This window comes from Suricata suricatta, chromosome X (genome assembly GCF_006229205.1).
Source record: "Suricata suricatta isolate VVHF042 chromosome X, meerkat_22Aug2017_6uvM2_HiC, whole genome shotgun sequence".
Lineage (NCBI taxonomy): Eukaryota > Metazoa > Chordata > Mammalia > Carnivora > Herpestidae > Suricata > Suricata suricatta.
The window spans coordinates 110,156,843-110,172,656 of record NC_043717.1 but is presented as its reverse complement, the minus strand read 5'-3'; the positions used below and the strand labels follow the sequence as shown (position 1 = coordinate 110,172,656).

General features: G+C 56.5%; 1 protein-coding gene across 1 annotated transcript in view; it reads left to right on the top strand.

Moving 5' to 3' along the window:
* Positions 1–13,871, top strand: part of MECP2 (methyl-CpG binding protein 2) — a 61,623-nt gene extending 47,752 nt beyond the window's left edge. The window contains exons 2-3 of the mRNA XM_029931070.1: positions 2,406–2,756; positions 3,907–13,871. Of these exons, the coding sequence (XP_029786930.1) occupies positions 2,406–2,756; positions 3,907–4,990 (1,435 nt within the window). The 3' untranslated portion in view covers positions 4,991–13,871. The remainder of the gene's footprint in view (positions 1–2,405; positions 2,757–3,906) is intronic.
* Positions 13,872–15,814: the final 1,943 nt, after the last annotated feature.

Below are 15,814 nucleotides of genomic sequence, written 5' to 3'. Positions count from 1 at the left end.
GGTTCCTTCCATGGACATCGGGTGCGTTCCCTGCCCCTGGGGTGTCACATTGGGTCTTAGATATGTCCTACCAAGGATGTGCAGAGCACTGTGGTCACAGAAACTTGAAATAAATCTTTTCTCTGTGGTATGTTGTCAGTTTGATACACAGTTAAATTCATTTGTTTGAGTTTGTATTCAATATAGCAGGATTTTGTCACCTTTTATTTTCATTCTCATTTTGGTTATGTAAGCTCCTGTATGGCTCAGAGAGGTCTTACCCTTATGCCTCCACCTCCCTCACGCCCACCCACCCCGGGACTGGGAAGCGCTCCTTCCGCCCGCTCTGTGGGCTTCGTGTTGTCCATTCCTCGGGTCCTTGCAGGCAGCTCTCTCAAGGTGTCTGCAGTTTCGGGCCAGAAAAAACAATGCCATTACAAATAACATCCTACACCTATTGTTTGTTTCTTGGAGTGTCTCTTTAGGGTAGAGTTCTAGAAGGGATTGCCATTGATGGCATAGACACCCTTGATTGTATCTAAGAGGCATTCCTGGGACATGTGGTTTGTACTTGACCTCCTGGTGGTTAAACTATTTGGGGCATATACGGGAGCATCCTGAAGAAGCCAGACCTTTCCCACGGGTGCAGTGCTGGCCTCTGACTCCAGGCCTTCAGCGGTGCCCCTTAGACTGTGCGCGGTGACCATCCCAGTCCATCCGCCACTCTGCTGCTGGCAAGCTCCCCTCCTCCCCTCTGCGATGGCGGGCTGCGGGCCACACCCAGCTTCCCAGGGTTCTTGCTCACGTCCCTCAGAGAAGCTAAGCCCGTGAAAATGGAAAACTAAGCTCTGTGCTGCAGCAGGCTAGGGACCTCACTTCTCAGCAAGCAGGTCTCCTACGGGCCTTGGGCTGAATGAGGGTGACCGTGAGAGCCTGGCTGGGAGCCCTGAACCACTAGAGGAAGAGCCAAGAGGGGGAGGAACTCAGTGGTGAGCCTGTCTCCCCACCCCTGAACTGAGCTGTTCAAAAAAACGTGCCGCGTCCTGATGCTAACGTGCCTTTGACAACTTACCCACATCATTTGGAGTGCACGCCACAGTGCCTTCACTGGAGTCTCCCCAGTGTGAACAAGGGGGGTGTGGCTTGGGGTAGACTGGCTGTGAGGCAGTGACCAGTGCTGACACAAGCCATGTGCCACGGAGTAGCTCTGGGGCTGAGATACTGAGGACAGCAATAGTCTTAATTTTTTCCTAGAACGAATGGCAGAGAGACCGGCAGACAGCTGATTCCGAGCCCACAGTTCCTCCCAGGTCTCCCCGACCCAGGTCCCGTTCCTGCCCTCGGAGCCCTGCCCGAGAACATTGCGGCCAGGCTCCGATTCCACACGCACAAAGAAGGGCCCCTGCCAGGTCGAGCCCCAGTATAGTGGAGGAGCTGCTCTGTTGGAGTGAAAAAGTGGAGAGGCGCCTGCCCTGGAGCGGGGACGGTGCTCTGCTGCGCCTGTCTTCGCTCTCCCTTCCGGCGGTGGTTGGTCGAGGCTGAGGTGGTCATGTGTTGTGAGGCAATGTCTGCTGATAAAGGGTTCCCGGACCCAGGATGGCTTCTCTTTTCTTTCACCCCAGAACCCGGCAGTGGTTTCTGATTGCCTGAGTTGACCACTTTTTATTATAGTGCCTTTGTGACTTCTCTCCCTCTGGGGTGTTGGCACCTATTGTCCAGAGGAGGAAACTGAGGCACAGGATGTTGAGGTCACTTGCTCAGGTCCATGTTTAGAAATTGCAAAGTCAGGATTTGAGCTCAGGTTGGCTGGCTCCAAACCCAAGTGTTCTGTCCACAGCACCGTGCTGTGCACCGCCTCCCCAGGGGGTAGTGCTAGGCTGTGTTGCCATCAGTGAGTCGTCCTGTGCCCCACAACAGCTTTTGATCAAGCACACATTGGAGAAAACCTAAAATACAGAAGCCATAGTAACACCCAAGCCCAGCCTTCATGAAGAGGAGCCTGGCCCACATTTTGGGGGTGGGCAGCTCCCCCTCCAGCAGCCAGGGGCCTCTGGTCAGCGCAAGCCCAGAAGCTTTTGGGCACAGCTTGTAAAGTGGCCTCTTCCAAGGCACTGTACTAAGAAGCCACATGGTGTTTCTATCCAAAAAAATGCCACCTGCATAGGCTGTTCACTGTCCTGCGTGCTAGGGGTGAGACTTGGGGGCAGGAGGACGCAGAGTGGTCACAGGCAGGTGGGGCAAAGCCCAAAGCCCCTAAGGAAATCTGTGAAGGGGAGAGGCATCGAGGTCTGAGCGAGCGGCGGCCGGCCAGCCCAGTCTCTCAGAGCCCTACCCGGGCGGGGGTGCTCCAAGCCTGCCACTGCTCACTTTCTCTACAAACTGGTGTGTGTTCCCTCTGATACTTACACACTTATTTAACACTTCAGGGAAGAAAAGTCAGAAGACCAGGATCTCCAGGGCCTCAAGGACAAACCCCTGAAGTTTAAAAAGGTGAAGAAAGATAAGAAAGAAGACAAAGAGGGCAAGCATGAGCCCCTGCAGTCACCGGCCCACCACTCTGCTGAGCCAGCAGAGGCAGGCAAAGCGGAGACCTCAGAAGGGGCAGGCACGGCCCCAGCCGTCCCGGAAGCTTCTGCCTCCCCCAAACAGCGGCGCTCCATCATTCGTGACCGGGGACCCATGTATGACGACCCCACTCTGCCAGAAGGTTGGACCCGAAAGCTTAAGCAAAGGAAGTCTGGCCGCTCCGCTGGGAAGTATGATGTGTATTTGATCAAGTAAGTAAGGGTGGCTCCCGTGTCTGCAGAGCAGGGAAGGCTGGGTCGGCAGGAGGTCGGGGGTAGGTGCTAAGAAGCTAACGGGGACCCCTTAGAGCGGTAGCTCTTTTTTGCTTGTCGATCAGAAAAATATGTGCGCATAAGCCTGTTGTGGGTCTGGGGGCATGTCCCTAATGGATGCCACTTGCAGGCCCAACCAGGTAGGTGTGGAATGACTGTGTCTAGAGATCACTGGCGTGAGAGACGCACACAAAGTAGTAGGGCATGACTCTACCCCAGCAGCCTGTGCGGTCTTGTCTGGAGCTGACCTAGCAGTAGGGCCTGCGCAGGGCCCCAGTTGAGGGTCTGAGTTCAGGGGGCTTGGTCTGCTCTGCGGACCACACTGGGAAAGGTGGGCTCTCTGACGGGCCTCCAGGGAGAGAGACAAATGAGCACCATGTGCCTTTCCAGCTGTCCTTTGTGCATGTGCCCAGAGTTGGACTCATCGTTGGGCATTTTCTGTTGAGACAGTAATTCCAAGCCAGAGCTTCAGAGGAAGACTGAATAAGTCGTGCATTTCAGTTCTGGCCCTTAGTCGATCCAAAAAAGGTCCACAGTCTTTGAAGGACATTTGCAGACAAGCTCATTTGATCCCAGCACTCTGAGAAGGGTGAGCAAAGCATTATCTCACTGACAGATGAGGAAACTGATCCCAGCACGCCCGGGTTCAGACAGGGGAGCACTCTCCTTACCGACTGCACCTGGGCAGAACGGGCCCAGCCCAGTGTCTGAAGAGGGCCCCGTAGGGCAGGCCCCTTTGGGGGCCAGAGGAGGGGCCTTGGTGGCAGACAGACCCTCAGGTGCATCCAGGCAAGAGCTAGAGAGCAGCCTGCACCGAGCTGTTCTGTCATTGGGGTGCGCCCTGATGGTGTCCCGCCGCCACCACCCGGCCACCCACCCGCATCATGTGTGACTGTGGCCGCGCCCCTCTGCTTTAGCCTGTTGTGGCTTTTCTCTAATGTGAGGGGACTCTCGCTCAGTAGTGCCATCAGGCGGGTCCTAGCTGCAGAGCGTCCTGCCGGAGAGTTCACCACCTCCTGCTCTGCCCCATATTTGACATTACTGGGGAAGCTTCTAATCATTCTCTGTGTCTCTCCATTTGTTCCCACAGTCCCCAGGGAAAAGCCTTTCGCTCTAAAGTGGAGTTGATTGCGTACTTCGAAAAGGTAGGCGACACCTCCCTGGACCCTAATGATTTTGACTTCACGGTAACTGGGAGAGGGAGCCCCTCCCGGCGAGAGCAGAAACCACCTAAGAAGCCCAAATCTCCCAAAGCTCCAGGGACTGGCAGAGGCCGGGGACGCCCCAAGGGCAGTGGCAGCGCGAGACCCAAGGCGGCAACGTCAGAGGGTGTGCAGGTGAAAAGGGTCCTGGAGAAAAGTCCCGGGAAGCTGCTTGTCAAGATGCCTTTTCAACCTTCAGCTGGGGGCAAGGCCGAAGGGGGCGGGGCCACCACGTCAGCCCCGGTCATGGTTATCAAACGGCCAGGCAGGAAGCGAAAAGCCGAGGCCGACCCCCAGGCCATCCCCAAGAAGCGGGGCCGAAAGCCAGGCAGTGTGGTGGCGGCCGCCGCCGCCGAGGCCAAGAAGAAAGCGGTGAAGGAGTCTTCCATCCGGTCCGTGCAGGAGACCGTGCTCCCCATCAAGAAGCGCAAGACCCGGGAGGCCGTCAGCATCGAGGTGAAGGAGGTGGTGAAGCCCCTGCTCGTGTCCTCCCTCGGCGAGAAGAGCGGAAAGGGACTGAAGACCTGCAAGAGCCCCGGGCGGAAAAGCAAGGAGGGCAGCCCCAAGGGGCGCGGCGGCAGCGCCTCGTCACCCCCCAAGAAGGAGCACCACCACCACCACCACCACTCGGAGCCCCCGAAGGCGCCTGCGCCGCTGCTCCCGCCCCCGCCCCCACCCCCGCCTGAGCCCCAGAGCTCCGAGGACCCCGCCAGCCCCCCTGAGCCCCAGGACTTGAGCAGCGGCGTCTGCAAGGAGGAGAAGATGCCGAGAGGAGGCTCGCTGGAGAGCGACGGCTGCCCCAAGGAGCCAGCTAAGACTCAGCCCGCGGTTGCGACCGCTGCCACGGCTGCAGAAAAGTACAAACACCGAGGGGAGGGAGAGCGCAAAGACATTGTCTCGTCCTCCATGCCGAGGCCAAACAGAGAGGAGCCTGTGGACAGCCGGACGCCCGTGACCGAGAGAGTTAGCTGACTTTACACAGAGCGGATTGCAAAGCAAACCAACAAGAATAAAGGCAGCTGTTGTCTCTTCTCCTTATGGGTAGGGCTCTGACAAAGCTTCCCGATTAACTGAAATAAAAAATATTTTTTTTTCTTTCAGTAAACTTAGAGTTTCGTGGCTTCAGGGTGGGAGTAGTTGGAGCATTGGGATGTTTTTCTTACCGACAAGCACAGTCAGGTTGAAGACCTAACCAGGGCCAGAAGTAGCTTTGCACTTTTCTAAACTAGGCTCCTTCAACAAGGCTTGCTGCAGATACTACTGACCAGACAAGCTGTTGACCAGGCTTCTTAGGGTGTGCCTGCACCTCCCCTCCCACCCAGACCTCCCCCCTGTGTGGTCATTAGGGACAGAGAGTGCTTAAGAGGACACGCCCGTTTGCGGTGCCGTTGGTGCCCCGGTCTGCCCTCTCCTCTCCCCCTCCCCTGCCCACCCCGACCCCCCAGCTCCCCCAGCCACGTTGGGACAAGGAGGTGTGAGGCAGGAGAGAAAGTTGGACTCTTTAGAGAAAAAGACGGAGATGGCCAGTGGCTACAGCCTGTGTGAACTCACCCATGGTGGCACAAATCTGGCCCCATGCCAGCCCCAATCCAAAACCGACTAGGACATTTCATGGGACCAGAAAGTAAGCACCTGTTGGCTCCAGTTCTGGCGTGGCTAGGAGGGGGTCCGTCCTTGAGCTGCTGGGTGTAGACTGGCCTGAGCCGGAGAAGAGGACGGCCCAGGGCCGCTCTCCAGTGGGTGGCGCTAGACAGGGGCCGTGGAAGCAGCAGGGCGAGGCGCAGGCAGGCTGGCCCCGGCTCCCCTGGGGGACAGAGAGCAGTGGGGCCGATGGAATTCCTAGTCTGTGGCTGATACTTTGAGGCCTAGTGGACAGGCTGGGGGGCCAGGAGAAAGGAGGGGAAAATGTTCTTCCAAAACTTTCCAATTCTACTCCTTTAGGGACAGCTTAGAACTATTTGCACTATTGAGTCTTCATGTTCCCACTTCAAAACAAACATGCTCTGAGAGCAAACTGGCTTAGATTGGTGACACTTTGTCCCTCAAGCCACCAGACGTGATGGTGTTTAGAACCACCTGGATCTGTATATACCTGCGCTTGTTTTAAAGTGGGCTCAGCACATAGGGTTCCCACGAAGCTCCGAAACTCTAAGTGTTTGCTGCAATTTTATAAGGACTTCCTGATTGGCTTCATTTCTGTCCTTCCATTTCTGCCTTCTTTCATTCACCCTTTCATTTCTTCCCTCCTCATTCATCCCTTCTGCGCCAGGCACCCACAGTTCCCAACTTAACTTGAGCTGATGCTGGTCGGCTCAGGGCCACACATCTCACCCTGCCCTTGGCCTTCCCACTGCCAGCCCCATCCCATTCCGCACCGCGTTCTGAGCTGTGAAGGAGCCCCGGGCTCTGCACCTTGGTTTCTCTGCAGAGCAACAGGGCAGCACGATCTTACTCTCTTAGGGAGCTCCCTTCCCTGGTCAGACCCCCTGGGTTCTGGGCCTTCTGAACCTTCTACTTGAGAGAAACGGGCAGGACAGGTGGGGCCGATTTGGATTTGGGAGCTGAGGATAGCACACAGGCCCCCTTGGCCTGCCAGAGTCATTGAGTAACCCAGGCCCGACCTTGGCCTCTGCCAGGCCCAGCTAGCACAGTGCAGTGCACCAGGCAGCAGGTGGGAAGGAATGTAGGTGCCCCAGGCCTGGGCCGGGCCAGCACCTAGGTCCCTGGCCCCTCTGCTCTTTCTCTGAATTAACCAGGAGCTCTCTCCTGGTGCAAAAGCCGTGGCTTTGGCTTGCCGGAGACTGGGCGGGGCCAGTGCGCTCCGCGGCCCCGCCTCTGCCCGGGGGCTGCGCTGCGGGGGCTTGGAGGCTTGGCCTGGCCGTGGGCGTTCTTGATCAGTCTCCATTTAGGACCCCATCCCCTCATTCTCTGTTCAGGAAGTCCTTATCTAGCTGCATATCTTCATCATATTGGTATATCCTTTTCTGTGTTTACAGAGATGTCTCTTATATCTAAATCTGTCCAACTGAGAAGTACCTTATCAAAGTAGCAAATGAGACAGCAGTCTTATGCTTCCAGAAACACCCACAAGCACGTCCCATGCGAGCTGCTGCCATGAACTGTCAAGTGCGTGTTGTCTTGTGTATTTCAGTTACTGTCCCCTGGCTTCCTTACTGCGGTGTAACCATGAAGGAGTGAAACATCCTAAAAACCATCTAGCACTTCCTTGCCAGTCCTTAGTGATCAGGAACCATAGTTGACCGTTCCAATCAGTAGCTTAAGAAAAAAATCACGTTTGTCTCTTCGGGAATGGTTAGAAGCAAGGGAGTTTGCCCCCCATTCTGTTCCCAGAATCATAGTTGGCCTTTGTAGCGTTTTTGTACCCATTTCCCTATGCTGCAAAAGCAAGTCCCACAACCAGACCCACTCTGCTGTCGACCCTCCGGGCTTGCCTTCTGACTCTTCCCCAGGAAGAGAAGGGGGGTCGGAGGAGGAGGCGAGTCCTTCAGGACCCCTCTTCCTTCCAGGACAAAAGGCTCCTGACCCTGAAGTAGCCTCGCACGCGCGGCACCCACGAAGGATGCCTATCCACGCGAGTCCAGCATCCGACCAGTTTGCCATGGGGATGCCATCCGTTCTGGTCGGTTGGGTTTTTATGCATTACACTTAGTCCAGTGGGATGTGACTCCCGGAACCAGTGTCAAGGGCCAGCCTCCCCATCAGCTCGGTACCATCTGGTCCTGGGGAGATGAGTGCAGGGCCTGCCACACACCCCTGTTCACCTGGGACCGTCCAGGGGCTGACTGGGCACTGGTGGTTGAGGGCACAGCATTTCGAGTGTCATTTTCCTTCAGCCCGGCCCAACCTGCAGCCCCTCACTCACCAGCTGCTTCTCCGTCCGGTTCCAAAGCCGCAGGCCGCATCTGAGGCTTCGCAGGGTTTTCTCTCCTTCTCCCATTGCCTCCACATCCCCTCTTCTGCGCCTAAGAAAGGCACCACGAGTCAGTCACCATCTGGCAGCCGCCTCCGTGGTTTGTCGCCCTGAGAGGCAGGGGCCCTGCAGCCCCCTTGCCAGCCCTGTCCTGTCCTGGTTGGCAGGAGGCTGGAGGGAAACCCAGGCCATGGAATTCTCACCAGCTGTGTCCAGCCCAGTTTGGGGGTGTGACCTCGATTTTGTGTGTACTTGGCCACCCTGAAGATTGGGGACATCTTTTAGGGACTGTGTGAAGAGTAGAGAAACTAACCAACAGCTTTCAGACACCTGTTTGTGGGGCTAGGTCACAGAGTCCCTTTCAGTCACCCCAACCCTCATTCTAGTTGTTAGTTACTACCTCCTCTCCCAGCAGAATGCCATAGGCCCTCGAGCTCCTCCCACAGTGCCCAGCCCAGCTCCACCCTGCCCTGCACATTGCTGGGCCTGCCCTAGCCCGTGAGATCGCTGCCCTTGGCACTGAGCTGCAGCCAGACTCCGAGATCGCGCCCTTCTGCTGCTGCTGTATTCCCACATCAGAAGGCACAGGAGACGCCTAGAAATGCCCTGTTCCCCAAATCCATCAGTGCCAAACTACCCAAGGACCCCAGTCCCTCAACTGCCTGGGAGGTGAGAGCCGGGGTGGCCCGGGGGCCCTGGCCACAGCCAGCATCTGGCTTCTACTCCTGAGACCCCGTGCAGGTGCCGGCAACAGTATGTTCAAGGGCACCATTCCAGGCTAGAGGCTACCAACGATGGCACTAGGACCTGGAGCAGCCCCAACTGTCACCTGCTCCTCTGCCCAGCTTTTCACTGCTGTGACAGGGGTTGTGAAAGAGGGTACTAGCCCGAAACAAACTGCCATGTTTGGAGGGGAAGGAGTTTCTTTAGCTGACAGGACCTCTGCATTTAAGTAACTTTTAATAAAGCAGCTGAAGCGCAGGAAGGAGCACAAGGTAGGAACCGAATTCACCAGGTGGGGCTGACCGGGTCTTGCAGGGCCCCGGAGAACCTGGCAGCCGAACTCCGTGCCCCCTTTCCAGAGCATTCCTACCCGGCTCTCTGGGCTGACGGAGCCAGGGAAGGCCCCAGGGGCCAGTTCTCGGAGAAGCCTTCTGTGCACTCGTTTCTAGCCGAATCGTTTCCTGATGGGAGCTTCACACACATTCTAGGACTGACGGCCCAGACCTCAGGAAGCAAGCTGTGTCCAGAGCCCCGCGGGCCTTTGCCCAAGCCAGGTCCCTGAATCCTGGCTCGTGGTGTTGGGGGGGTGGTGGGCACGCGTGGCGGCGCCGCCCAGCCTGTGGTAGAAGCCCTGCTCCTGTGCCCCCGCAGCCCCACCGGGTCGCGTTACTGATCTTTCTCTGTAAGGGGCCCCGTTTGCTCTCTTCATCAGTAAACTCGTCCACTCTGGAGGGGTTTGTTGAGTCTCCATTTTTGCGTCTCTCTCTTTCAGATACTCTATCCGTCTTTAGGAAAGGCATAGTCTAATTGTTATAAGTCGCTAGGATACTGCCTGCCCCTGGGTCTGAAGTTCCATATTAAAAGTGGGGGGAAAAGTGAGCACTGAAACCTGTTCTTGACAATTCAAGGAAAACCTAGAAAACATTTGGCAGAAAATTACATTTCTATGTTGCTGAATGAATAAGAGCAAACTTTTGCAAAACTGGTGATCCAAAAATACTTGGAGCTTGGCCTGACATGTGGTGGGGGCCGCAGAAGAGGGGAGTCCAGCCTGAAGCTGCTGGGTCTGAGGCTCGGGGCCATGCTGGCATTGGAGAGCCCCCTGTTCTGTGGCGCCGCCCACCCAGCCCCAGACCTGTATAGGAGCCCAGCGCTTGGTGTGGGAAGCAGTGTGTCACCAGTGACTCCAGAGGCCTGCGACACCCTCGCCACCGAGCACCACCTGTACCTTGCTCCTTTCTCATTTCAACAGGGCCTTCCCCAAGTACTGATGTTTCGGGGAAAAGGGAGTTCTAACTAGGGCCCAGCAACTAGGAAGGTGAGGGTAAGGTGTCCCGTTCAGCCTCGGCCTGTCCCCTGAGGACATTCCCCCACTCTGCTCTCCCTGGGGCCCAGGGCCTAGGTGAAGTGATGCTCCCTTCCGCAGTCAGAGGTGAAGACAGAGGCCTGGGCACCCACTGTGCTGTGTGTCCCCCTTGCCCCTCACCAGCGAGAGCCCCTGGGCCAGAGGGACAGTAGGCACGAGAGGTGCCAGGCAGAACCGAGACCCTCCCAAAGGGAAGTCGAGCCATGGAGTTTGAGAGCATTCGGGAAACCTGCAAACTGCATTTGCTCCCCAGGCCCCTCCCGGCTTCCCTTTTCTCAGGTCCTCGGCAGCAAGAGACAATGAGCTGGAAAGGCCAAGAGGTTTGGCTCCTGCCCACTGGTAGTCCCTCACCCTGTGTTTGTGTCCAGTGACAGAGCTGTTCTTCCTGGTGACCCTGATTATATCCGGTATCTTATAGACTATATGCATAGGCCTGCTTGGTCTCTATCCTGGGCTTTTGTTTTGCTTTTTAGCTTCGCTTTTAGTTTTTCTGTCCCTTTTATTTAATGAACCAACTAGACACACAGAGCAGTTGAATTTTTATATATATATCTGTATATTGCACAATTATAAACTCATTTTGCTTGTGGCTACACACACACACACACACACACACACACACAAAGACCTGTTAAAATTATACCTGTTGCTTAATTACAGTATTTCTGATAACCATAGCATAGGACAAGGGAAAATAAAAAACAAAAAAAAAAAAAAACAACAAAAAAAAAACCAAAAAAACTACAAATCTGTCTGCTGGTCACTTCCTGTCCAAGCAGATCCGTGGTTTTTCCTCGCTTCTTTCAAGGGCTTCCCTGTGCCAAGCTAAGGAGGCTCCAGGCGGCATCCGGGTTTTGCACTGTTTCTCCCGTGCTTGTGTGAGAGGTCCCAGGATGCCAGTGACGGCCCGTTCACCTCGGTGGGTGGGTGGAAGAGCGCTTCCTTGCCCTGGCAAAGTCTGGAATGTAGTCGGCACCACCTTGCCCCCTTTGACACCTGGGTGGGGCAGCTGGGGTCTGCGGGGAGCGGGGGGATGGCCTGACCCTACCCCCGCCCCTCCCGGTGACGCCGTCAGAGTGATCATATATGGAGAGTCAGCTCAACAGGCCTCCCCACCAGCAGGGCTTCCGCTTTGCCAAGGCTGGAGGGGAACTGGGAGGCCTGTCACATCTCTGAATGTTGAGCTTGCACCAGGGACCCCAGAACCACATCCGAGAATCCACTGGGTCCCCTCTAGGAGGTGGCAAAGACTCCAGAAACATCCCTTTCTCTTCTCCCCCATCCTACGAGTAACTGCATTTGCTTTTGTAATTCTTAACGAGCAATATCTGCTAGAGTTTAGCCGTAACAGTTCTTTTTGATCGTTTTTTAAGTAATTAAAAAACACCAAAAAAAAACCCCCCAAAAAAACAACAACAAAACAAAACCCAGAAACTTGTTCTTCCAAAGCAGAGAGCATTATAATCACCAGGGCCAAAAGCTTTCCTCCCTGCATCAGTACTTCTTCTGAGGCCTGAACCAAAAGAGAAACGCTCAGAAGGCCTTTGGGTGGCCAGGCTGGCCGTGGGCCCCTCCGAGGACCTGGGCCCGGGCAGCCTCTGGGCCCAGCGTGGGGCCCGCCGCAGCCTGCGTTCAGTATTAGCAGTGGGTCACAGCGTTCTTTCCCACCCAGCCTGGGACGAGGCGAGGAGGCCGTTGCCGCTGATGTTTGCCACTATCAGGTGGGTGTCCACATGGGGCCACGCACGTGCTTTCTGACTGACACCTGAAATCAGCGCCCGAGTTAGCCTCACCCGGTGACCTCTCACCCGCCTGGACCCACCCATTTGAGTGTTTCTGGGGAGCCGGACGGTGGAGTGCAAAAGGCTTGCAGAACTTGAAGCCTGCTCCTTCCCTTACTACCAAGGCCTCCTTTTCCGTTTGATTTGTCACTGCTTCAATCAATAACGGCCGCTCCAGAGTCAGTAGTTGATGAATATATGACCAAATATCACCAGGACTGTTACTCAATGTGTGCCGAGCCCTTTCCTCGCGCTGGGCTCCTGTGTACCCGGACACTGTAACGTGTGCTGTGTTTGCTCTCCCCCCGCCCCCCTCCTCCTCCACCCTCCCATCGTTCTGGGGTTTTTCTGTTTGGGTTTGGTTTGGTTTTTATTTCTCCTTTTGTGTTCCAAACATGAGGTTCTCTCTACTGGTCCTCTTAACTGTGGTGTTGAGGCTTATATTTGTGTAATTTTTGGTGGGTGAAAGGAAATTTGCTAAGTAAATCTCTTCTGTGTTTGAACTGAAGTCTGTATTGTAACCATGTTTAAAGTAATTGTTCCAGAGACAAATGCTTCTAGACACCTTTTCTTTACAAACAAAAGGATTTGGAGGGAGAGGATGGTGACCAAGATGAGAGGGGCTGTCCTTTTTCCCAAGGAGGGGGAGTCCGAAGAGATGACCCCTGCCCGGACCAGCCGGAAGCCACCCAAGGAAGTTAAGCCTAAGCCAACGGACCAAATAGCTGATGTGGTTTCCTTCCACCCAGTGGATTCTGTTGCCTTTTTTTCCCCTGAGACTATTAGCATCATCATGATGACTTTTAAAGACAGACAAGGCCGGTGTCCCTTTGAAGGGAGACGGGAGGGGTGTGAGCAGAGCCGGAGGAGGATAGGCAGGCTGGAGCAGCACAGCGCAGACGAAAGGTGGTCACCTCCTTGGGGACCTCCGCTGTGGCCAGAGAGTCCAGTGTGTGCGCCCAGGGCAGATGGCCACTCTCCACCCGATGCGGCTCTTCCTGGACAGGCCAGGTGGTGGCCATTACCATTTGGGACACCCCCATCACATCCCACCCTGTCCCAAAGTCCACACCACTTAATGTGACCTCTAGATTCTTCAGCATCCAGGGTGATCTGATGATGGGGGAGGGGATGCACTCTCTTCGCTGTCATCTGATCCCCAGCAGAATTTGGGCATGAGAAACCCCACTTCCCTTTCCTTGGCAAAACCAGATCCTTCTGAGAAAAGTGGTTGCCCACACCATTGTTCTGGGCTCACAGGACAGGGACAGACGTGTGCTCCCTTAGTGCCCACCCCCCCCCAAAGGCGAGGACAATGCTGACTGTCATGACTATTTGCACATGGGTTTAGTAACGGGAAGAATCAGGCAGGGTGGCTGCCCCCTCCTGAGTCGCAGTGACACTGGTCGCCCTAGACCGAGGAGCCCCAGCCTGAACCCCGGCTGAGGGTGGGAGAGCCGTGTGCGGGGGGCAGGGAGCAGCCCGGGACAGACTTGGCTAGAGATGTCTCCAAAGCCCTCCATCACATTCACCTTTGCTTTTTGTGTTTTGGGACAATTACTTTAGAAAATAAGTAGGTCGTTTTAAAAACAAAAAATATTGATTGCTTTTTTGTAGTGTTCAAAAAAAGGTTCTTTGTGTATAGCCAAATGACTGAAAGCACTGATATATTTAAAAACAAAAGGCAATTTATTAAGGAAATTTGTACCATTTCAGTAAACCTGTCTGAATGTACCTGTATACGTTTCAAAAACACCCCCCCCACTGAATCCCTGTAACCTATTTATTATATAAAGAGTTTGCCTTATAAATTTACATAAAAATGTCCGTTTGTGTCTTTTGTTGTAAAATCAAGTGATTTTTTCATAAGGTTCTTTTACTATTGAAAAGATGGGCAGCACGCAGTTTTATTTTATTTTTGTAAGTTTTTTAATACGTGTGAAAGCAAAGAATACTCAGCATGCCTTTCTAAGTGACGCGTTTGCACCTTTTGTTGGGAAGTACTGTATCCTGTGCTGTTAGCATTCTCGATAAATCTCTCTGTGAAAGTGACTCAAGGTCTGGGCTTTCATTATCAGACAGTTCACAGGACAGCATGCCGGTGTGTCTCCGGATTCGGTCCGGCTGCCCCTGAACACAGCCAGCCGCTGTCAGGACTGCCTGGGGAGCAAAGACCAGCCTCCTCCACACGCTGTCTCCCCTTGGGCTCCAAGGCGACACCTTCCAGGCACACTGCTCCTGCGTGTGATGGGAAGCTCTGGGGTGGCAGGCTCCGAAGGGCCTGGCGCGGGGGTGGCCCGCCGTGCCCCGGGGCCAGAGGCCAACTTCCCTGCTCCTGAGGGCCCTGGCAGGGGCGCCTTCTCTGTCCAGGTGCTTTGGGGAGCACCCAGCCATTCCACCCACCCCAGCTCCGGCTCCTCCGGTGCCTGCCGCCCGAGACCCTCCTCCCAAGGCCTCTGCTGACCAGGCCCCCAGCCCAAAGGGGGCGCTGTCGTCACTGCGGGGTTTGCAGACCTTTTGCAAACCCCGCGTTCAGGAGCTGCCTGCCCAACCACAGCTATCCACAGCAGGCTGTTGCCGGGCTGGAGGGACGGACGGCTCACGGCCCGGCTTCACATTCAAGTGTGGACACAGCTGCTAGAAGGTGCACTCGAATGTCCTGGCCTTGAATCTTAGAACAGCGGGTTGAAATTCAACCTGTGTGCATGGCGCCTTTCTCGCGGGCCGAGCCGGCCCGGGAGCCGCCGTCCAGCGGCAGGCAAGAGGGAGCAACGCTGCTCCTCCCCCGGGCTCGGCGCGCGCCCCGGAGCCTTTCCCGCCCTGGAGTCGGCAGCCTCGGGAAAGGCTGTCCCCACGAGAAGCCGCCGGGGCTCCGGCTGCGGCTTCTGGGAAGAGGCTCCCGTCGGGGGCCCGGGTCGGGAGGACGGCCGGGAAGGGAGCCCTCCAGGGGCGGCACGGGCGGTCCGGGAAGGAGACCTGTTGCCTTGCAAGCACGCCGCCAACGGGCGAGAAGAGGACGGCGCGGCTGCTGCCGGCTGGGGTCTTCCCCCATCTAGTGGGGGAGCCAGACAAGTGCAGAGGCGCGAGGACGGCACCCTGGAGACGGCAGGCACGGCAGGGGGCGCTGCCTGCGGGAGCTAGGGGCCCGGGGGGCCCGGGGTAGGAGGCAGTAGGGGAAGAAGGGGACTCCCGAGACGTTCAGGGTAATGACAGGGGGTCAGTGGCTGCCGGAATGGAGGGAGGAGCGCCAGAGAATCCGAAGGAGTGCGTGGCTGCCGAGCACCGTGGGGAGGGGCAGGACAGCCTGCCGCGGGGAAGACTCCCAAGGCGGCCAGGAGCCGAGCCTGGTGCCCTGGAGAGACCGGACTTCGCCGTCCTCGCAGGGGGGGGACGCCAAGTGAGCCAGAGGCATGGCCACCAGAGGGAGGAGGGACCGCGGAAGCCGAAAGCCTGTGTTTAAGGGGCGTAAACACGTTTTGTGGGCTCGTGGCAAGAAGCCAGCAAAGAAGGGAAAGTTGCAAACACTGCAAAGAGCTAGCGACGGCTGGAGCAGGTGCCTGAAGGAGCGGGAAAGATGGGATGCAGGGCAGAGAAGGTGGGCAGCAATGCCAGGAGCAGGGCTGCCTGCCCTGCAAGCTTCCAGACGCTTCTGCCTGCACCCAGCCTCCCGGCCGGCTGACGGGACTCAGCGGGAGTCCTCCGTGTGGCCCGCATCTGCCCCCGCCCTGCCTGGATCCCTGACGACTCTGCACTGCCTCCCATATAAAGCCAGAAGTTCCTGAGGGGACCTCCCGGTGACGCTCCCAGGGTCCGGCTCTGGCCCAGACTGGCGTGTCCCGGGCCGTGCCCTGCCCTTCGTCCCACGGCTCGGAACCGTGCTCCTGCATCTCTCGGGGCCCCCACCCAGGCGTCCCCTCCTCCGGGAAGCCAGCCTGGCCGCCTCGCCGGGCGAAGGGGCGCGGCCTCCGCGGGGAGACACCACGCGCGGCGCCCCC